A 23,691-nucleotide genomic window follows, 5' to 3' on the forward strand; every position below is an offset into this window, starting at 1 on the left:
GAGATGCAACTTACCATGGGCTCTGAGCAGGCCTACACATTCTTGCTGGCTACGCTAAGAATGTGAAGCCCTTATTAATTTTTACGTAGGCCATTTCTCAGGATTGTGTTTGTAGAAATCTTGAAGGATGATAGGATGTCTCCCTGCCCAGGCATAGTAGTATAAAAACAGTCAAATCTCCAATTCGCTCTTCCTTTCCTGTAATACAACCCACTGTGCGTGCAGGCATCCATCATGGGCCCTTTGTATGGTCCCGTGAGACTTAGGAAGCAGGAGGAATCAATGTGAATGAACATGCTGACACTCTAGCTACTGTTTTTTCTGTGAATAATAAAGTCTTGTCTCTAACCCAAAACTCTCATATTTTCTGCTGGCCTTTATGAAACTGGCACGCTAACTCTTTAGCTTGCAAGAGGGATAAAATCTCAGACTCACACAATTCTTGACAAGTACTTCTTGCTCACCAGGTTTAATTAGCAAATGTCATCAATATAATGGACCAGTGTGATACTAAGATCCAGGTCCCTCTGAACAATATTACAGTATAGGTAGGAAATTTGACTAGCCCTGAGGCAGGACAGTAATGCTATAGCGTTGTACTACTACTTAAGTACAAAGTGCTTCGGTTTTTCAATGCTGGATGAATGGGGAAAAACAAGAAAAATGCATTTTGCTTGATTCATAGCTGCAAACCAGCTGACAAAGGTATGTTGATTTGTGTATAAAAATAACACATCTGAAATAATAGTGTAATAATTGGCATAATTGCTATAACCTACAATTGCTATAATTGGCATAATTGCTATAATCTATCATTTTCCAGAACCTATCTGACTTTTGCACTGGCCAAATAAGTGGAGAAAGTGGGTAAATGGACAAAATCACTATCCCAACATCTCCCAGGTATTCAGAATTATCTCTGAATTGGAGTGGTGGGAAAATGGTCATTTTCAGGGGCTTCCACTTGGCCCTTTCTCCAATAACTGCCCTAATTCCTTGGATCTAGGAACCAGTGTGAGAATGTGGTAAGTATTCCTGTTTTATATTCTGGAAATGGGTGGATCCAAAGGACACTTGGTAAGACAGATTCTGATTTAGATGCCATCTGTCACCGGTTCTCGAGAAGCTCTCACTATGTCTGGTGGTCCACAGTGACATTTTAGGATTCTGGAGTATAGCAGAAAGGCAGAGCTATTATCTCATTATCTAATAACCCTTAGGAAGTCAAGTTCCTGCCCCCAATCCATATTCATGTTGGTAAATGACTGCAGTTCCCTCTGGGGAATTGTTGAGAGAAGATTTATGGTATTCATGTTGCAGGGTTCTTTCTAGTCAAGGAGCTTTGGGTATATGAACTGTCTTAAGTTTGGAAAGTGGGTAAAAGGCATAATTGCCACAACATTGGCTTCAGTTAGGTGTCTTGCTTTGCATATGTGGTATTTCTCTGCCTATATATGTTAGGCAGCACCATAGTATACAGCTCATCTTATTTATAGGGCCCTTGAGAAACTGGCCATTGCCACAGATCCCTGCCTCTAATTACAATTCTGCCATTAGCATATTGTGGTAAGAACTATACCACCTTGTCTATTAAGTGCCAATCAGCTTTGACCACTTGTGGATCGTATAATTCACATGGAGATAAGAGAACCTATTTTCATTATTGATCCTCTATCATCATTTCTGGCCTATAAAAAATAGTCACCCAGGTCTTTTCATGGATGATGGAATCCTTTTTATTAATGCATGTATCAACACCTTGGTAAAAGGAGAATGGGTGGAGGGTGTGCATGTTTAGAGGTGACTTGGCTAAGCAGGTTGCACATGTAGATTTTCTCCAACATTCCTATCTTCCTGAGCTTTTGGACTCCTTCGTCTACAGAATGCCAGGTAGTTTGAGCATTTTGACCTAACTGCCTGTTTTGTTTTTGTTTTTATAAAGACCATGTCTCACTTTGTTGCTGGTTTTTAACTCCTGGGCTCAAGCGATCTTCCTGTCTCAGCCTCCCAAAGTGCTGGGATTACAGGCGTGAGCTACCGTGCCTGGCCTTGACCCACCTGACTGTAAACCACTACTGAGTTCAGTTTTCAATTAGTGAACCTATTGAACTATTAAAGCCATTCCCAGGTACTTTGGACATTGTATTAATTAAATGGGTAAAGTGCACCCATGACAATAAATTTGGCCTTATTGTTCCTTATGATTTGTCCTCTTGGTCTAACACCATTACATTCCACCTTAGACTGTCAAAATCTTGCAACTCTTTGCTGTATAGGCTGTTTCCTCCCTCCCACAGCATATCTTGCACTCTCCTCCATCCAAGTTTTATTTTTTGGAGCCTAAGCTAATGGAGAGGTCATGGGAGGTGGATGCTGAGGAGAACTGGAAGTGACTTGTGAGGCTCTGCTCCAGGGTTTTGTTTTTTTTTAAGCCTCTATGAAAGAATTTTTTTTTTTTTTTTTTTTTTTTTTTGACAGCGTCTTGCTCTCTTGCCCAAGCCGGAGTTCAGTGCCATGATCTCGGCTCACTGCAACCTTGCCCCCACCCCCCACTCCAGGTTCAAGTGATTCTCTTGCCTCAGCCTCCGGAGTAGGTGGAATTATAGGCATGCTCCACCACGCCTGGCTAATTTTTTTATTTTTAGTGGAGACGGCATTTCGCCATGTTGGCCAGGCTGGTCTCAAACTCCTGACCTCAAGAATCCGCCTGCCTCAGCCTCGTCAAGCGCTGGGTTACAGGCTTGAGCCACCGTGCCCAGTGGAAAAATTTCGTTTAAATATTGTTAAGGTCCAACTTCAGGTGAAATTGGACACCACTGAATATAACTTCATGTCTCATCTTCCTTATTTTGATTTTCCATTGCCTTCTCTTTTTACATGTTTTGTGTAACCATACATACATCCAGACATTATTTTTATTTTTTAAGTTTTCTACTGCCTTTAGAGGCAATATAGTGTAGTGGGTAAGAGCAAGACTAGGGCCAAACTGCTGGGATTACAGGCATGGGTACCTATCTGGGTTATGCCACTTCCTACTTAGGTGTATGACCTGTATTCCTCATCTGTAAGATACAAATAATGGTACCTATGCCCTAAGAGATACCTCGTATCTCTTAGCTTGAGATAAATAGATAAAGGTTTTTAAAAAATCCCCAGCCTAGGGTCGGGCGCCGCTCAGGCCTGTAATCCCAGCACTTTGGGAGGCCGAGGCGGAGGCGGGCCAATCACTTGAGGCCAGGAGTTCGAGACCAGCCTGGCCAACAAGGCGAACTCCCCCTCTACCAAAAATACAAAAATTAGCCAGTCGTGATGAGGCGCGCCTCTAATTCCAGCTACTTGGGAGGCTGAGGCAGGAGAATCGCTTGAAGCAGGGAGGCGGAGGTTGCAGTGAACCAAGATCATGTCACTGCACTCCAGCCTGGGAGACAGAGCAAGACTCCATCTCAAAATAAATAAATAATTTAAAAAATCCCTAATATGTAAGCTATAATTATTATTAGATCCCTACAATTGAAATAAAAACTAGTAAGTTATTTGTGAAGGGCATTGCCAGTCAAAACGATCATTTATGAATTACTGGTAATCTCAGGTTTCATTTGTTTACCTGGTTTTGCTCCCAGCGTCCCGAGGTAATTAACAGCATGTAAATGTACTGAGTCCCTGCTATGTTGTCACTAAAATAAGCATGTTCACACAAACTAATTATCTTTACATCTCTACCATTCAGCCCTGGAAACCGCGACAGTAAAGTTAATATAATTCTGGGCGGGGTATGCATACGAGAAGAATGGCATAAACCAATTTTTGCCTACTTAACAGTTTTATCTATGATTGTTCCTGGAAACCGCAATGATTACTACATGTATTGTGGAAATGCTGTGACTCCCTTACCTTCAGCACAAACAAAATCTAAAGACGAATTTCAATTCTAAGCCCCGGGTTTTAGACGGTGGCCAGGATTCCGCTACCGGTCTCACCTCCTCCGCAGACAGCGATTGGCGGCCGGATGCAATCATTCAAATGAAGCGCCGCCGTCTCATTGGCAGGGGGTGCAGCTCACCGATTGGCCCGGTGATGAGGAGGGCGGCGCCCGGAGGGCCTCATTGGTGGAGGCGGGAAGTTTAAACAGAGTCAAAACGCCATACTTGTTTGGCTCCTCTTTTGAATTTGCGAGTCTCTTGGGCTTGTTTTCTGTTCTCTAGGGTGTAGGTTAGTGGAAAAGAAAAAGGGCCGAATTCACTCCCACGACCTCTACAGCCGCTCCTGAGGGGAAACGGTCAGCGTAAGTCCTGGATCCCCGCTCCGGAGCAGCCTCGTGGGAGCGGGGCAAGGAGATCCAGGAGGGGTCTCGAATCTGCCATGGCGAACCGGCGAGTGGGGCGAGGCTGCTGGGAAGTGAGCCCGACCGAGCGGAGGCCGCCCGCGGGGCTGCGGGGCCCCGCGGCCGAGGAGGAGGCGTCTTCCCCGCCGGTCCTGTCTCTCAGCCACTTCTGCAGGTCTCCTTTCCTCTGCTTCGGGGACGTTCTCCTGGGAGCCTCACGGACGCTGTCTCTGGCCCTAGACAACCCTAACGAGGAGGTGGCAGAAGTGAAGATCTCCCGCTTCCCGGCCGCGGACCTGGGCTTCAGCGTGTCGCAGCGCTGTTTCGTGTTGCAGGTAGGTCTTAGGAGGAGCGTGCTCCAGGCCGGTGTTCTGCTTCTCCGCTATCTTTCCTGCCACCCTCCTCAGGAAGGTTGACGCTTGGAGAAGAAATCAGAAAAGACCCTTAGAGAGTAAAGTCAGTTCCCTTTCACTCCATAACTGTGGGTGGGCCCTTGACGCATACACAAGTGTGTGAGTATATATATGTGTCAATATTTTATATATGTATATATTCTCTAATTGAAGGCTAGGATAGACGCTAACTTGGGCGGGGACAACACATCAACGCACGCGCACTTAGTATCTTTAGGAGCAAGTTATATAGACTTCTCTGTTAAATTGACAAGCACTTTTACTAGACTGAAGGCGTTGGGAAATAGTCTTGCCGTTCTAAATTAATAGGCAATGCACTTTTTTAAACACTTTTTTAAGATTGACAGGAGTACCTTGGTTGGTTAAAGCAGCTTTTTTTTTTTTATTACTTTCTATCAGCCATCTTAATATGCATTTTAGTTTCCATATGTACCCTTAGAGTCGAGGTAACTGTTTTTTTTCCGGTGAAATAGCTTTGTTTTGGCTAAATGCCTACAATAAAAACCAAAAAAACCTATTCAGAGTTGTTTTCAGTATGTATGTGTAGTATGTATGCACACTTTGGTATTTTAGTCTTTTTTCTTTGCTGTAAGTGTAATTTTAATGCTGCATCAAATTTAATTTTATAAATGTTGTTTCAAGAACTCCTGTAGCTTTCTTTTACTGCATTGCATTTGCAAGAGTAATGCTCCAATCCCCTTCACCAAAGACCGGAGAATTTGTTTTTATTTTGACTCCTGTGACCTTTCCATTGAGTAGAACCACCAAAAGTATGAAAACCGTTAGCCCAGGAGGTCTGAACTAGTAGGCTAATAACCACTTCATTAGGCAGAAAAAAGAGATTCTAATCTGAGGTCCCTTAACTTGTGTGTCACCAATGGTTCATCTATCTACACTTCAGAACGTGCCCACCCTGCCCCTCTGTTTCATGAATCACTGCCTGCTTTCCTTTCTTTGGAAAGACAGATTTCTTTTCTATCCACGTAATACTTCAACTTACTCTTTTTTGTTATAATGTAGAACTAAATTTTGTGGTATTTTTAGAATAAACTATTTTATAGAGTAAAAATGCACCATTCTTATTTTTTAAAATCAGTTGTTTATGATGTTATATTATTTCTCCTTTAAAACAAAAACTTGTCTGTTTCTCCTGAAAAACAAAATTTGTTTTGTCATGTCAGCGTTTAAATTTGGCAGATTCTACGTACCTGCCAGGGTGTAGGGTGTAGATGTTAAAGTCCAAACTCTGGCATTAGACTGCCTGGGTTCTAATAGGTACCTGTGTGACTTTGGCAGACTTTTCTGGATGTTACTTCATCTGTAAAATGTGCATAATCATAATACCTGCTTCCTAGGGATGTTAGCATTAAATGAGTTTTATAGGATACCTGCACTTATGCCTGGAACAATAATAACTGTTTAAAAAATCTCAGTATGATGGTGTGGACCTTAGAGGAATTTGTGAGGAAGAAGGAATTTAGTTGATCGTCTTTATATTTCTTTTTAAATAAAGTCTTCATAATGCAGGGTCATTATGTTTGAAACAGAAGTACTCTACACATCTAAAAATTAGAAATGTACAATTAAATCTTTTGAAACCACTCAAACAAAATGATTTAGAGACTATCTGTTCTATTGCTTTAATACAGTTAAGATTTTATTATTTATTTTGTTGTCAACCTTGTTATTTTTAGTGTCTTTTTTTCATATAATTAAGCAGATAGGGTAGGAGAAATATATTTGATTTATTAAATGTTTAGTGTATAGAGTGTTGGTTAACAATTATTAAGCCCTACTATATTGTAAGTTGTATATAAGGTGTTTTGGTTATTATGTAATTACTATTGTAATTATATAATGTATTGTTCTGATTATAGCCTAAAGAGAAAATTGTTATTTCTGTTAACTGGACACCATTCAAAGAAGGCCGAGTAAGAGAGATTATGACATTTCTTGTAAATGATGTTCTGAAACACCAAGCTATATTACTGGGAAATGCAGAAGAGCAGAAAAAGAAAAAGGTAATGTTTTAACCATTCTATTATTTACTCTAAGAAATTGTTTAATAATAAATAAAACTTATTTTGATAACAGGCTTGAAGTAATATTGCTTATTTAAAGGTAATATTGCTTATTTAATATTCAATAGCTACAAACTTAATTGGTATATTTTCCTTATTTTTGCAGAGGAGTCTTTGGGATACCATTAAAAAGAAGAAAATTTCAGCCTCTACAAGTCACAACAGAAGGGTTTCAAATATTCAAAATGTTAATAAAACATTTAGTGTTTCCCAAAAAGTTGACAGAGTTAGGAGCCCACTGCAAGCTTGTGAAAACTTGGCTATGAATGAAGGTGGTCCCCCAACAGAAAACAATTCTTTAACACTTGAAGAAAATAAAATACCCATATCACCTATTAGCCCTGCTTTCAATGAATGCCATGGTGCAACTTGTTTGCCACTCTCTGTACGTCGATCTACTACCTACTCATCTCTTCATGCATCAGAAAATAGGGAACTATTAAATGTAGACAGTGCCAACGTTTCAAAAGTTTCTTTTAATGAGAAAGCTGTAACTGAAACTTCCTTTAATTCCATAAATGTTAATGGCCAAAGTGGAGAGAATAGTAAACTTAGTCTTACCCCCAACTATTCTTCAACTTTGAACATTACACAAAGCCAAATACATTTTCTAAGTCCAGATTCTTTTGTAAATAATAGTCATGGAGCTAATAATGGACTAGAATTAGTAACATGTCTTTCATCAGATATGTTTATGAAAGATAATTCAAAGCCTGTGCATTTGGAATCAACAATTGCACATGAAATTTATCAGAACATTTTAAGTCCAGATTCTTTCATAAAAGATAATTATGGACTAAATCAGGATCTAGAATCTGAGTCAGTTAATCCTATTTTATCCCCTAATCAATTTTTAAAAGATAACATGGCATATATGTGTACATCTCAGCAAACATGTAAAGTACCATTATCAAATGAAAATTCTCAAGTCCCACAGTCTCCTCAAGATTGGAGAAAAAGTGAAGTTTTGCCACGTATTCCTGAATGTCAGGGTTCAAAATCTCCCAAAGCTATTTTTGAAGAACTAGTAGAAATGAAGTCAAATTACTACAGTTTTATAAACCAAAATAATCCTAAATTTTCTGCAGTTCAGGATATTTCTAGTCATAGCCACAATAAACAACCTAAGAGACGCCCAATACTTTCTGCCACTGTTACTAAAAGGAAGGCCACCTGTACCAGAGAAAACCAAACTGAGATTAATAAACCAAAAGCAAAAAGATGTCTCAACAGTGCAGTGGGTGAACATGAAAAAGTAATAAATAATCAAAAGGAAAAAGAAGATTTTCATTCTTATCTTCCAATTATAGATCCAATATTAAGTAAATCTAAGAGTTATAGAAACAAAATAACGCCCTCTTCGACAACAGCTTCGGTTGCTCGGAAAAGAAAGAGCGATGGAAGCATGGAAGATGCAAATGTGAGAGTTGCAGTTACAGAACATACAGAAGTGCGAGAAATCAAAAGAATCCATTTTTCTCCCTCAGAGCCTAAAACATCAGCTGTTAAGAAAACAAAAAATGTGATAACACCCATCTCAAAACGTATTAGCAACAGAGAGAAATTAAACCTGAAGAAGAAAACTGGTGAGTCTTGTTTATAAAATCTACTGAAGTATACCTGTAAAGGGGATATTTCCTTTTGGTTTAGTAAATCTGCGTTGATAAGTTTGTATTATACTTTTTACTTATTTGCTAGGTACATTTCCTTAGCAAATGTGAATACAGCTTATGTGACATCTTGTATCTGTCTGATAACTATTTTTCTTTGCTTTTGCTGTTTCTTGTAGATATGTTCTGATCAGATAACATATTCTTTGATAATAAGGAACATATCTATTTTAATCTCCTACAAGGTGTACAATAAAAGATGAATTGAATGAATGGATAAGTGAATAAGTGAACAAATAAGCCACTGAAGGGTCGACACTCACACCTACTGTTTGTTTGAGGCAGCCAGCTGGTTGAGCCTCTAGTCTAGAATTAGAATTGTACATATTGGGTATCTGATTTATGAGCCTATGTGAGAGGCAAGTAAGTCACCAAGAGTGGCTCTTTCTACCTCTGACAAATCTAAGGGAACAGAGAAGGCAATTTTTCTAGATATATTTATTTGACTGATAAGGTACTTACTATGTGATGTGCATTTTTCTAGGCACTGTGTACACGGGGGAAAGGGATAATTCCTGTCCTCAAGTTGCATTCAGTCCTGTGATTATGCTATGCTCAGGAAATTAAGGAAGCACAGAAGCAGAGGGTTTGTGTGTAAATTGTAAGGAAGTATGAGATGGTTCCAAGAAAGACTTCCTAAAGAAGAAAATGGTTGCAGGGAGAGGGACTAATTTCTGTAAGGTTTCAGAATGAGGAATTTCTCCTTAGAAATTTACTTTTTAAATGTTCAATTCATAGAACCTTACAATCTAATAAGTATTATGTTGCAGTTTAGTCATGTTCCTTATTTTCACAATTGATATACGTTTGAGATTGCTTTAAAACAAGGGTAAGCAAACTTCCTAGATCTGCACTGCAATTACTCAACTCTGCTGCACTTGTGGGAAAACAGCCATAGACAATGTGCAAATCAAGGAGTATGGCTGTGTTTCAGTAAAATTTTATTCATAAACACCAAAATTTGAATTTTATGTAAGTTTTGTGTTTTATGAAATGTTATTCTTTTGATTTTTTTTTAACTCTTTACAAATGTAAAAGCTATATTTAGCTCTTGGAACATACAAAAACAGTCGGGAGGGTTTTGCATGGGGGATGGATGTAGTTTGCTGACCCCTGCTCTTATTAGGTCTTTGCTTATATTTAGTAGCAGTATATTTTGTTGTGAAACCTGTTTTTGAAAGAGCGAACTGCTATTCCAGTAGGTTATTTGCTACTGCGATTTGTATTGCATTTTCTTTGGTAGCCACCTGGCATTATATCAACCATCTTGGTTACATATTTGGGAATCAGTCTGTTATTCTCTATCACTGTTCTAATAAGTTGGTATTAAGGGTTGTTGCTTCCACTATTAAATAAATCTCCTCTGATTTGTCTCCATTGACTCTGTTTTAATTTGTCTCACCACATCCACCTTGGGTCATTGTAATAACTGCTTTGTAATTTTCTGTTTCTAATCTTGACCCTGTTCATTCCATTGTCCATACTGTTTTCTTAAATATAAATGAGGCTTTTTACTTCTTTGATTAAAATTCTTCACTAGCATAGAAGGTGCTTCAAAGTGATTAATAGTGGAGGTTCTGTAACTATACTGCCTTTGTTCAAATCTTTGCTACTTACTAGCTTATGTGACCTTAGACCATGTGGCTTAATTGCTCGAAGCCTCAGTATCCTAATTATATACATTGCGGTAATAATAGTACACTTCTCCTAAATTTGTTCTCATAACTGTGTGAGAAAAAGATTATGATAGTGCCTGGCACAAAGTATTTATTAGCTGCCACTATTATTTTGAATATTATTGAACTCCTCCCTACCTCTTCCAACCTCTTGCATGCCATTTCCTATATGTATTCTTTGCTTCGTCCTTATTGCAGTTCTGGCAACAGGCCACATTCCTCATGCCTCATTTTAATTTCATAAGTTAACTCAAGTAGATTCCCATCTGGGAAGGCTCTTCTACCATTTTTAAACCTTTTTTACCAGACTGAGAACTACTTCAGGGCTGGGACCATATTTTTCAATTCTGCATATTCTCAGCACCTCACAGAGAGTCTGGAATATACAGACACAATAAGTTGTGGTTGAATCTAGACTTTCGCCTCTATAAACACAAAATAAATTGTGGTTTATGGTCTGTAACTTCTGGATGTTGGTTTGATAAACCACTGAATTCATAGCATTAGTGCCTGGAGTACAGTGCTTATTAAGTGTTTGCTAAATGAATGTGATTGTGAAGAACCCAAACTTTAACTTTCAAATCACTGACCTATTTAGGGAATTTATATTTTAATGCTCTTACTTTTGTTTTCTAATTTATTTTAGATTTATTAATGTTCAAAACTCCAATTTCTAAAACAAACAAAAGGACAAAACCCATTATCGCTGTAGCACAGTCCAGTTTGACCTTCATAAAACCATTAAAAACAGGTAAGTATTTATTATACTTAAACTTCTGAAAACATGACATCGAATGAAGCATTAATTGCATTTCACATGGAAATGAATTGATTTTTGTTGTTGAATAACAGCCTGGAAGAAGTTAAAGTGTGTATTAAAATGACAGGATATTGTGTCAACTTTCTGTTTGATAAAAGGAATAAAGACCAAATGTTCAATAAATCAGTAGGGTCACTATAGTAATCTATTGTATATTTCAAAATAGCTAGAGGAGAATAACTGATGTTTCTAGCATAAAGAAAAGACAGATATTTGGACTACAGATGCCCGCCACCACGCCCAGCTAATTTTTTTGTATTTTTAGTGGAGACGGGGTTTCACCGTGTTGGCCGGGGTGGTCGGGCGATCTCCTAACCTCGTGATCCCCTCCCCTTGCCTCCCAGGGTGCTGGGATTGCAGGCGTGAGCCACCGCGCCTGGCCAAAAACATGGGCTGTTACCCTTTGCTGTGGTAGGGAGTATGGATGAAGTGAAAGTTGGAAAAAGGATGGTCAGAGGCCGTCACTAGCCTTGGGGAGTTTTCCAAGTGGAAAATGAAAATCACCGTGACTTCATTAAGCTCCAAGATATGCTTCTTTGTACCAATATGGAAAATCTAAAAGAAAAAACCCACACTCGGCACTATGAATGCTATACGTACCAAAAACTGCAGAAAATGGGCTTTACAGATGTGGGCCCAGACAACCAGCCAGTTAGTTTTCAAGAAATCTTTGAAGCCAAAAGACAAGAGTTCTTTTTTTTTTTTTTTTTTGAGACGGAGTCTGGCTCTGTCGCCCAGGCTGGAGTGCAGTGGTGCGATGTCAGCTCACTGCAAGCTCCGCCTCCCGGGTTCACGCCATTTTCCTGCCTCAGCCTCCTGGATAGCTGGGACTACAGGCGCCCGCCACCGCACCTGGCTAATTTTTTTGTATTTTTAGTAGGGACAGGGTTTCACTGTGTTAGCCAGGATGGTCTCGATATCCCGACCTTGTGATCCGCCCGCCTTGGCCTCCCAAAGTGCTGAGATTACAGGCGTGAGCCACCGTGCCTGGCCGCAAAGGACAAGAGTTCTATGATCAATGTCAGAGGGAAGAAGAAGAGTTGAAACAGAGATTTATGCAGCGAGTCAAGGAGAAAGAAGCTGAAAAAGAGCTGCAGGACAAGTTCGAGCATCTTAAAATGATTCAACAGGAGGAGATAAGGAAGCTCGAAGAAGAGATAAAACAATTGGAAGGAGAAATAATAGATTTTTATAAAATGAAGGCTGCCTCTGAAGCACTGCAGACTCAGCTGAGCACCAATACAAAGAAAGACAAACATCGTAAGAAATAATAGTTTCTCTTAATTTTCTGTTTGAGAGCCCTATCATTCTACATCCCAACTTCCTGTGAGATTGTATTTGTAGCATTTAACTCTGATTGAAGTCCTCATTTTAAAAATTGGCTTGCTTATTGTATATTTTCCCTAACTAAAGTGTGAACTCCTAGCGGGGCATGGTGGCTCATGCCTGTGATCCCAGCACTTTGGGAGGCTGAGGCGGATGGACCACCTGAGGTCAGGAGTTCAAGACCAGCCTGACCAGGATGATGAGGCCTTGTCTCTGCTGGGAATAGAAGAGTTGGCTGGGCGTGGTGGCCGGTACCTGTGGTCCCAGCTGCTTGGGAGGCTGAGGCGGGAGAGTCACTTGGGCCCCGGAGGTGGAGGTTGCAGTGAGCCGGGATCTTGCCATTGCACTCTAGCCTGGGCGACAAGGGCAGGACTCCGTCTTAAGAAATAAAAAGGTGTGAACTCCCTGAGGACAGGTCCTGTGACCTTCTTTTCAGATTCTGTATCCTGGCACTTAGGACGTAGACTAACACGAAGATGACATTCAATCTAGGACGTAGACTAACACGAAGATGACATTCAATTAATATTTGCCAAAATGAAAAAACAAACATGTAACATCATGTTAAAGGAGCAGTTTAGGTGTTTAGGTGGAGAAATTTCTTTACCACTGCTTGTGGATCCAGTAGTGACTTTTACATTTTATATCTAAATAGAAGCTTGAGGCTTTGTTGGGGACTCATAGGCATAAAATATTATGTTATACAAATCTAATTAATAGGCCTATTTTCCTTTTTAAATTCTATAATTTCTTGATAGTTTTTATTATGATAAAAGATTGGATTTTCATTAGAACTCTCATGCTTTTATTTCAGACTTAAAACTGATATTAGAATAAAGAATTCAAAAGCTAGAGAAAATCAGAGTACAATGAGAAGCCATGAGTTGCATTTGAATGATAATACTATGTCTTACAGATTTGGGGTATACACTGAAGTTATCAAAGTTGTAAAAACAAGGCTGGGTGCAGTGGCTCACGCCTGTGGTCCCAGCACTTTGGGAGGCCGAAGTGGGCGGATCACTTGAGGTCAGGAGTTTGTGACCTGCCCGGCTGGCATGGTGAAACCCCGTCCCTACTGATAATGCAGAAGTTGGCTGGGCATGGTGGCGTGCACCTGTAGTCCCTGCTACTCAGAAGGCTGAGGCAGGAGAGTCGCTTGTACCCAGGAGGCAGAGGTGCAGTGAACAGAGATTGTGCCACTGCACTCCAGCATGAGTGACAGAGCGCTATGAGTCACTACACCTGGTATGGGCCACCATGCCCAGCCCACAGTGACTTTTATACATGTTGTTAAATCATCTTACAGATTTTGTAATTTTGGGGAAGACAAATTTTACTAAATGGTCTTTTAATGGAAACTCTACAAGAACCAGAATCTTTGCTTTGTTCACTTACGTATCCATTCCTAGAACAATGTCTGACACATAGCGGCAATTATTCCTTGAATAAATCGACCCAGCAATAGTATATTAGCTATGCTATATGCATAAATTAAAAATGTAGATTATTGACTTTCAAAAAATAATTAATGTGACTTCTTACTGCTTCTGAACATGTTTGTGAGTTATATTGCTGAGGGACCTTTATCTTCTCATTCTTTCATCTTAATCCGATGTTATTAAAATTGAAATCACCAATATTATTCCATATCTAAAAATAATATCTACCTTATAAAATTATCCCTCTGCTGCATTTGAGAATAGACATTTTAGGTAATAATAGTATGATCCATAGGGTTTTTTTAGGGCACAGAAGTATTCATGCTAACAGAACATTTTATTTTCTATTTTCCCAGAGCTATAAAACCTGATATTATATGATACTATAAGGCATATTTTTACTCTGTTCATAATTTTTTCTAAAAAAAAATTAGTATTTGTTTCCCATATAACTTTTAATTTTATAAGTAAATATTTGTCTCTTTCAGCTCCAGTTTTATGTGAAATAGAGTTTCCAGATTTATGTAGCATGGAAAGTTTTTTTTTTTAAATTTTTTTTATTATTATACTTCAAGTTTTAGGGTACATGTGCACAATGTGCAGGTTTGTTACATATGTATCCATGTGCCATGTTGGTGTGCTGCACCCATTAACTCGTCATTTAGCATTAGGTATATCTCCTAATGCTGTCCCTCTCCCCTCCCCCCACCCCACAACAGTCCCCGGAGTGTGATGTTCCCCTTCCTGTGTCCATGTGTTCTCATTGTTCAGTTCCCACCTATGAGTGAGAACATGCTGTGTTTGGTTTTTTTGTCCTTGCGATAGTTTACTGAGAATGATGTTTTCCAGTTTCATCCATGTCCCTACAAAGGACACGAACTCATCATTTTTTATGGCTGCATAGTATTCCATGGAAAGTTTTAATAAGTCAGAGTTACTGATTTTTGCCAGTCATTTTCTGAATTATTAACTTCTTTTATCTTTAGTTGATTTTTTTTGTAGTGACAAGTTTTGTTTCTATTCTCATTTCCTTTTGTGTATATTCTATGTATATTTTGTTTTTGTTTACTATGAAAATTACATATAACATCCTAGAGTTATAACATTCTAATGTGAATTTGTTTCAACTTAACTTCAATCACATACCAAAATTCTACTGCTATATAGCTCTACTCTTTTTAGGTTATTGATGTCACAAATTATATCTTTATTCATCGTACACCACCTAACAGATTTACAATTACATTTTATGCATTTGCCTTTTAAATCCTGTAGAAAATAAAAAGCGGAGTTACAAACCAAAATTACAATAATACTGTTTTTATGCTTGTTTATGTATTTACCTTTACCAGAGAGCTTTATATATTCATATAGCTCGCTTATTTACTTACATAGTTACTGCCTAGAGTTCATTTATTTCAACCTGAAGGACTTTAATGCTTCTTGTATGGCAAATTTAGAGATAAATGGATTTTTTCAGCTTTAAAAAAAATCTAGAAATGTCTTAATTTCTCCCTTATTTTTGAAGGACAGGTTTTCCAGCTATCAATTTCTCAATTGACAGGTTTCTTCATTATATTAAGTATATAATCCACTGCCTACTGGCCTTCAAGTTTTCTGCTGAGAAATCAGCTGCTAATGTTATCCAGATCCCTTGTCTGTGAGAGTTGCTCTTCTCTCTGAGCTTTCAAGATTCTCACATTGTCTTTTTTTGTTTTGTTTTTTGGGACAGAGTCCTGCTCTGTTACCCAGGCTGGAGTGCAGTGGTGTGATCTCGGCTCACTGAGACCTCCATCTCTTGGGTTCGGGTGATTCTTCCGTCTGGGCCTCCCAGGTAGCTGGGGCTACAGGCATGTGCCACCATGCCCAGCTAGTTTATTTGTGTTTTTGGTAGATACGGGGTTTTGCCATGTTGCCCAGGCTGGTTACAAACTCCTGGCCACGAGCAATCTGCCCAGGACTACCATTTACCCAGCAATCTCATTACTTGGTAAAGACCCAAAAGAAAATAAATCATTCTACCAAAAAGGCAAAAAAAAAAAAAAAAAAAAGCCGACAGATATTTAAGGTGATGGATATCCCAAGTACACTGACCTGATTTGTATAAATTCTATGAATATATTATCACATGTACATCAAAAATATGTACATCTATTATGCATCAATTATAAAAAAGATATTCTATCAGACTTTAATGTAGTTGACTCATGGTGGTTTAGTATTAAATATCCAGGAAATATCGCTTTACTTTTCCCCATTTTGCTCTGATTACATTTCATACCCAAAATGCTTTCAGCTCTTTCCTGCAAGTAGTAGAAAAGCAAATATTGTTCAGTGTTTTAAAGATGGTATTGCTAGTTAAAATGACTTTTGCTATATATTGTACAATAAGTTAAAGGAAATTTTTTTATGCAGTAACCTAATTGTATTCTTAGATATTCCCAGACACCCTTTGCCATTTGCTGCAAAAAACATGTTTTATGATGAACGCTGGAAGGAAAAGCAGGAACAGGGCTTCACTTGGTGGTTAAATTTTATATTAACCCCTGATGACTTCACTGTAAAAACAAATACTTCTGAAGGTAAACGTTAAGTTAATGTTTAAATTTAATAATACTTTTAACAGATAAAATTTTTAACATCGTTTGTCATTCTTTAATTATGCATAGTTATTATAATTAATGCATAATTCCCTGTTCATTAGCCTAAATGCTTATATAGGTAAGAATTTTTACTTACATAAATTTATATATGTAGATTTTCTTTACCAAAAGTACTGAAATATACTTTTTGTTCTCTATTCTCTCTCATCAGTCATTGCAATCAGTCCTGTGTGGCCTGCCCACTTTGGGCATATTGTCCCCACTGTTCAATACCTTAGTTTAAGAAGTATGTTGGAAAGCTATAGGATTATGAGGAAACTAAACACCAATTCATATGAGGAATTTTTAAACATTTCAGTGTTTGTTCTGGAAAAGAGAAAACTTGGGAAAGGGACCAGGTAGAGATGTGCCTTTCAAACATTTGAAATGTTTTCTTGTGAAAGAGAAGGAAACTTAACTTTCGTGCAGCTCTAGCATAGAAGTTATAGGGATCAATTTCAGCTGAAGATAAGGAAAAATTCTTATAAATGTTTAAATTGTCAAATCATCATATAGGCGAACTTTTAAAGTGACGATTTTCCTATTGTTCTGGTGTTCAGACAGACACTGATTTATTTTTGTCAGAGAAACACTTGTATAGGATTTTTTTTTCTTTTTTGCTGTTGGAGACAAGGTCTCACTCCCTTACCCAGTCCGGAGTGCATTAGCGTGATCACAGCTCACTGTGGCCTCCGCTTCCCAGGCTCAAGCAATCTTGCTCCCTCAACCTCCTGAGTAGTTGTGACTACAAGTGCACGCCACCATGCCTGGTTAGTTTTTTTTTTTTTTATTATTTTTTATTTTTGAATAGAAGAGTTCTTGCTATGTTGCCAGAGTTGGTCTTGAACTCCTAGGCTCGAGTAATTCACCTGCCTTGGCCTCCCAAAGGGCTGGGGATTACAGGTGTGAGCAATTTTACCTGGCTGGATTTTTGTATTAAAAGGGTCTTTGAATTAGATGCTCTCTAAGCAGTGATCTTAGAGATCACTTAAAAAAAAAAAAAGTTGTTTTTTTTCCAAAAGGAAGCAAAGCCCCATTTTTCATTCTTTTCTTAAAAGAAAATGTGTTTTATAAAAGATTAAATTATGTTTCAAAATTCAATTGATTTTTAAAAATTATATTCCTTAGAAACTTGACTTTTATTAATTTATAAAAAGGATGGGAACAGATAAACCAGTTAGGAGGTTAATTCATTAGTCTGAATTAGAGATAATCATGTTTGAATTTGTGATAGTAGAGGCAGTGAAAAGTGGCTAGACTTGGAATACATTTTGCAGGTAGAGCTAACAGGTTGCAATGATAGACTGGCCTAAGGAGTAAGCTTGGAGGGGGTGAGGAATAGATTATGGTTTTACCGTCTGAAATTACATTTTATTGCTGGTTTTAAGAATATGTAGAGATATTGTTTAACCAGAAACATTCTTTCTTTTGTTTTTTACCCAGTAAATGCTGCTACTCTTCTTTTGGGAGTAGAGAATCAACATAAAATAAGCGTTCCTAGAGCACCTACAAAAGAGGAAATGTCTCTCAGAGCTTATACTGCTCGGTGTAGGTTAAACAGACTACGTCGTGCAGCATGCCGTTTGTTTACTTCTGAAAAAATGGTTAAAGCTATTAAAAAGCTTGAAATTGAAATTGAAGCTAGGCGGTTAATTGTTCGAAAAGATAGACACCTATGGAAAGATGTGGGTAAGAAGATTGCAGAAATCTTGACATTAATTCTTTAAAAACATTCAAGAGATTCTGTGTTTTTTTCCCCCAGCTTTATTGACATATAATTGACAAGTAAAAATGGCATATATTTAAGGTGTACAACATGATGTTGATATATGTATACATTAATAAATGATTATAACAATCAAGCTAATTAATGTATCTACTCACATAGTTACCTTCTTGTGTGTATGTGTGGTGAAAACATTTAAGAAGTACTCTCAGCAAATTTCAAGTATACAAGTCACTGTTATTAACTATAGTCATCATGGTGTACATTCGATCTCCGGAATTTATTCATCCTGCGTAACTGAAACTTTATACCCCTTTGACAACATCGCCCCAGTCCCTCTACCCCATTCTCTGGCAACCACCATTCTCTGCTTCTATAAATTCAACTTGTTTAGATTTCACATATAAATGAGATCATACAGTATTTGTTTTTCTATGCTTAGGCTATTTCACTTTGCATAATATCCTCCAGATTGATCCATGTTATCACAAGTGACAGGATTTTCATTTTTAAGACTGAATAGTACTTCATTATATATAAATATATATATATATCATATATATTTATTTGTATATATACATTTATCATATATATTTATTTGTATATATACATACACATACCCCACATTTTCTTTATCCACTTATTCACTAATGGACACTTAGATTGATTCTGTATCTTGGATATTATGGATAATGCTGCAATGAACATAAGAATGCAGGTATCTCTTCCAAATACTGATGTCCCCAAGAGATTTTGTATTTCAAAACTAGGTATACATGCTTTAGCTTTGCTGCCAAAAATCCCACATACTTGAATATGATCATGTATATTTAAGACTAGAAGTGTATTTTATTTAAATTATTTCATATAAGCAATTTTTTTTTCCCACTGATATACTCTCCATGAAGTTTTATTTCTTGTCTCTATTTGATTATCGATTTGAACTTATCTGTCTTTGACATGCATTTCAGGAGAACGTCAAAAAGTCCTGAATTGGCTGTTGTCCTACAATCCTTTGTGGCTTCGAATTGGTCTAGAGGTAAGCATACATTTCAGGTTTCTAAAATAATATTTTTTATTATACACTTTTTGTAGAATAGACTCATTTTATTACAATGTGGTTTTACTTATAAAAGTTTAAAGTCATTAGGTTAGTTTGATTCATCTTTTAGTATAAAATGTAAGACCCATTAATAAATGCTTATTAGGTAAATAGACTATGCCATTATATATTATTACACCATATTATAATACAACATTTTACTGTACAGTCTCTTTAAACATAATTTGGTGCTGCATGTAATGACAACTATAGTAAACTCATTTTTGAAAATTTACAAATGAAAAGACAAGGCTGCTGTGTATACATTTTCTAATTTAAATTTCTTAAAATCCAGTGAGGTATGTATTATTATTTCCACTTCACTAACGAAACAGAAGCTTAGATGTTAAAGTGACTTGCCCTGGCCGGGCGTGGTGGCTCACGCTGTAATCCCAGCACTTTGGGAGACTGAGGTGAGCTGATCACGAGGTCAGGAGATCGAGACCATCCTGGCTAACATGGTGAAACCCTGTCTCTACTAAAAATACAAAAAAATTAGCCGAGCTTGGTGGCGGGCGCCTGTAGTCCCAGCTACTTGGGAGGCTGAGGCAGGAGAATGACGGGAACCCGGGAGGTGGAGCTTGCAGTTAGCTGAGATCACGCCACTGCGCTCCACCTGGGCCTGGGTGACACAGCGAGACTCCTTCTCAGAAAAAAAAAAAAAGTGACTTGCCCTATGCCAATTATTTGGTCAGGAGTTGAACCTATACCAGTCTGATGAAATAGTACTCATAAAAATGTCATCAGGATTTGCATTCTTTACATAGTACTTGGCACTGTAATATCTAGAATGTTGAAACCAACTGAATTAGATACTATTAATAATTGGCTGTTTAAAGACATTTTTATTACAAGTATCTTTTTTGCGTCCGTATTCTTTAGTCTTTTGCTAGTATGCTTTCACATTTTTTCTAGGTTTCTTACCTTCTCAATGTAGGGTCTCCCATTACTATTTCAGTTTATTCCAGGTTTTGGAGTAGAAGAGTCTTTGGGACCGAACAGGATCTTTGTAATAATCTGGCTTTTATATACCAATAAATTGAGGCCCAGAGAGAATAAATAATAAGCTTACTGTGGTTACACAGCCTTATGGTGTCATTGCTGGGATTTCTTATTTCAATTCCAGTGTCCTTTCCCTTTAAATGGTTGGCAAGTTACAGATCAACTAGCTCTACTTCACATATGAAAGAATTCTGGAACCTCAATTGAAATAGAGCCCCCCATATTTGGGACATAGCTTTTTTGTGGCAAAAATAAAATCAAGAACTTTGTGTGGAACCTTACAATGCTTTTTAAAACCTCTTGGATGTAATTTGTATCATCTCCACCCACATTCCATTGGCCAAAGCACGTTATGTAGCTAAGCACAAACTAGTTAGGAATGTATTAACCTCCCACAAGTCACAGCAAATTTATGGCAGGTGGTGGGGATGTGTAATCTTTTTACAGGTACCTTATTACTACACCCTAGGATTCTTTAAATAAATGTAGGTGAGGATTTTAAAAAAAAATTCAAAGGCCAAAAAAAGTAAATAAAGATAAATTCCTCTATTTTGGTAGGTAATAATTAATACTTTTCCATGCTTTAATCTTTATATTTTGTCAATGTAGGGTTGCAGAATTTGATTTTTTTAAAGTTTTTTCTAATTGCTTTAAAAATTATTAATAATAAGCATGCTAATGTTAAACTAATTTTATATTTAAATCGTTGATTATAAACAGACCTGTACTTTTCAAATTATCTTGGATGATTTGCAGATGTTTTCTACATTGATAACTACCATAAAAATTTGAATATTTAGGTTTCTGTTATAACTTCATGATGTACTTAATGGGACAGTTATAAATAAATTTGAACAACATGCCTATATTTGATAGTTCTTTAACTTAAATGAAAAAATTAAAATGGGAATGTTGCTCGTCAGATGATTAAGACTTATCTTAGTCCTGAGCTTTGTCTTTTTGCATTGCAAAGTATACCATATACAATAAGATATAAATAAATCATATATGCATAGTTTAAAGAAGTTATTTAGCAAATAACCATGTCATTTAGAAAGTAGAACGTTGCCAGTTCCTTAGGTTATGGTCTGCCATCCCTCAGTCACTTCCCTTTGTTTCTTAGAGATAGCGTAATTCTGACTTTGGCTTTAATTTATTTTCAGACAACTTATGGAGAACTCATATCTTTGGAAGATAACAGTGATGTCACAGGGTTGGCTATGTTTATTCTGAATCGCTTACTGTGGAATCCTGATATAGCAGCTGAGTATAGACACCCCACTGTTCCTCATCTGTATAGAGATGGTAAGTATCTCTGCCTCTCCTACATTCTCTCCACACTATACATGAATGGCTTATTGTCATTCTTCCTGTTTCTGTTTACATTTTCCTTTCTCAAAGAAACCAATCTAAATAAGTCTCTGCTTCTAGTACTCTCCCTTCCTAGACCCTCATTCCCCATTAATTCCTCCATCACTATTTATAATTCTATCTGTTGTCTCTACCCATCCTCTCCCCCCAGTAGGTTGTAAGTCCTATGGGGGTCATGTTTGTTGTAGTTTGGCACTGTATATCTAACACCTACGATGGTGCCTGCACGTAATAGGTGTTCATTAAATATTTGTTGAGTAAGACCAACTAAATCTCTTGATGCCTCTGTGCCTGTTTCCTCATCTGTGAATTGAAAATATTCAGTGGTGCATACTTGTCCCATAGAGTTATTGGGAGGATTAAATGGATTTATACACATAAAGCACTAAAAAAGGCACATGGTGTTTTATTTGTGTTTGCTACCCCACACTTTTTGTTTTACTAACACATTATCATTATTGTTATCATATTTTAAGATGAAACCTACCTTTCATAGATTAACTTGCTGTGCTTTTTTTGTACTTTATTTAAGGTCATGAAGAAGCTTTGTCCAAGTTTACATTGAAAAAGTTATTGTTGTTGGTCTGTTTTCTTGATTATGCTAAAATTTCCAGACTCATTGATCATGATCCTTGTCTCTTCTGTAAAGATGCCGAATTCAAGGTATGCTTTTCATTTTATGCTTTATATTTTATATTTCCTATTTATGACTTTTGCTTGCTTTTATGGTATGTTTTCTCTTTAGAAAAAAATTAGTTTTCCAAAGAATAATACTCAGGGGAGTAAAATAGGAATGCCTGTCTAGTGAGTCCCATCAGTAATTCTAACCATCCCTGATTTTTATTGGTTTACCTTTCATCAGCACATTATCATTACTCTTAATTTTGACTTGAAAATGGATTAAACTATGCTTCTGAAGATTTAATTTTTGAGAAAATTTCTTTCCTAATTTTGATGTAGTATATAATCAAGTTAATGCTAGTTTTTATAATGTATTATGAGCAACTTTTAGACAGATCTTAAGTTGGAAATATATATGAAATTTGCATTATTAATGTATAATATGAAACTGTTTATACTATTTATTTTATTTTTATATGTACAGAATGATTTAGAGGATATGTTTTTATTATAAGCAAAATTATAATATTGGAATATAATATCTGGAACTTATTTCTTTATAGGCTAGTAAAGAAATCCTTTTGGCTTTTTCACGAGATTTCCTAAGTGGTGAAGGTGACCTTTCCCGTCACCTTGGCTTATTGGGATTACCTGTTAACCATGTTCAGACACCATTTGATGAATTTGATTTTGCCGTTACAAATCTTGCTGTAGACTTGCAATGTGGAGTGCGCCTTGTGTACGTATAAGAAATAGAATTATTTTGCTTAATGGAATAGACTAACATTTTCTGGAAAATACTTGTTTTGTAATTATTCAATCTTGCTCTTTCATGTAGTACAATAAATTTAGTATTGAAAAAAATTGAGATTTTTTTTTTTTTTTCAGGGAAGTGATACATCAATGTTATGTCCAGAAACCTTGTCTCTTATCCACACCTTTTTTCCTGATGGCGTGTGACTAGGGCTCATGGATAATAATTACTGATGTCTCAGAATAGGAGTTGGGAAGACCATTAAACTAATTAAAATATCAAACATTGAAATAACACTTTTATTTTTTTTGAGACGGAGTCTCGCTCTATTGCCCAGTATGGAGGGCACTGGCAAGGTCTCCGCTCACTGCACGCCTGCCTCCTGGGTTCACGCCATTCTCCTGCCTCAGCCTCTGGAGTAGCTGGGACTGCAGGTGCCCGCCACCACGCCTAGCTAATTTTTTGTATTTTTAGTAGAGACAGGGTTTCACCGTGTTAGCCAAGATAGTCTCGATCTCCTGACCTCATGATCCGCCTGCCTTGGCCTCCCAAAGTTCTGGGATTACAGGCATGAGCCACCGTGCCTGGCCAAAATGATACTTTTTATTGACAGTGGTTTCATGAATTTTATATCATTTGAGACCATTTTTAGTAGTATGAACCTTGTTTTACATATGAGGAAAATAAGATGAAGTGGTAGAATAGATTGCCCAAGTTTTCCACAGTG

The 23,691-nt window shown here is 37.3% G+C and overlaps 1 protein-coding gene across 2 annotated transcripts in view; it reads left to right on the plus strand.

Moving 5' to 3' along the window:
• The first annotated feature begins 4,063 nt into the window (after nucleotides 1–4,063).
• ASPM (assembly factor for spindle microtubules) overlaps nucleotides 4,064–23,691 on the plus strand; it is a 63,478-nt gene continuing 43,850 nt past the window's right edge. For both annotated transcript variants that reach the window (XM_055234185.2, XM_055234187.2), the window contains exons 1-10: nucleotides 4,064–4,656; nucleotides 6,612–6,755; nucleotides 6,922–8,401; nucleotides 10,808–10,912; nucleotides 16,182–16,328; nucleotides 17,832–18,077; nucleotides 19,086–19,153; nucleotides 21,382–21,523; nucleotides 22,122–22,252; nucleotides 22,774–22,949. In XM_055234185.2, coding sequence (XP_055090160.1) covers nucleotides 4,360–4,656; nucleotides 6,612–6,755; nucleotides 6,922–8,401; nucleotides 10,808–10,912; nucleotides 16,182–16,328; nucleotides 17,832–18,077; nucleotides 19,086–19,153; nucleotides 21,382–21,523; nucleotides 22,122–22,252; nucleotides 22,774–22,949 — 2,936 coding nt within the window. In that variant the 5' untranslated portion in view covers nucleotides 4,064–4,359. The remainder of the gene's footprint in view (nucleotides 4,657–6,611; nucleotides 6,756–6,921; nucleotides 8,402–10,807; nucleotides 10,913–16,181; nucleotides 16,329–17,831; nucleotides 18,078–19,085; nucleotides 19,154–21,381; nucleotides 21,524–22,121; nucleotides 22,253–22,773; nucleotides 22,950–23,691) is intronic.

Source organism: Symphalangus syndactylus, chromosome 19, assembly GCF_028878055.3.
Source record: "Symphalangus syndactylus isolate Jambi chromosome 19, NHGRI_mSymSyn1-v2.1_pri, whole genome shotgun sequence".
Classification (NCBI taxonomy): Eukaryota; Metazoa; Chordata; class Mammalia; order Primates; family Hylobatidae; genus Symphalangus; species Symphalangus syndactylus.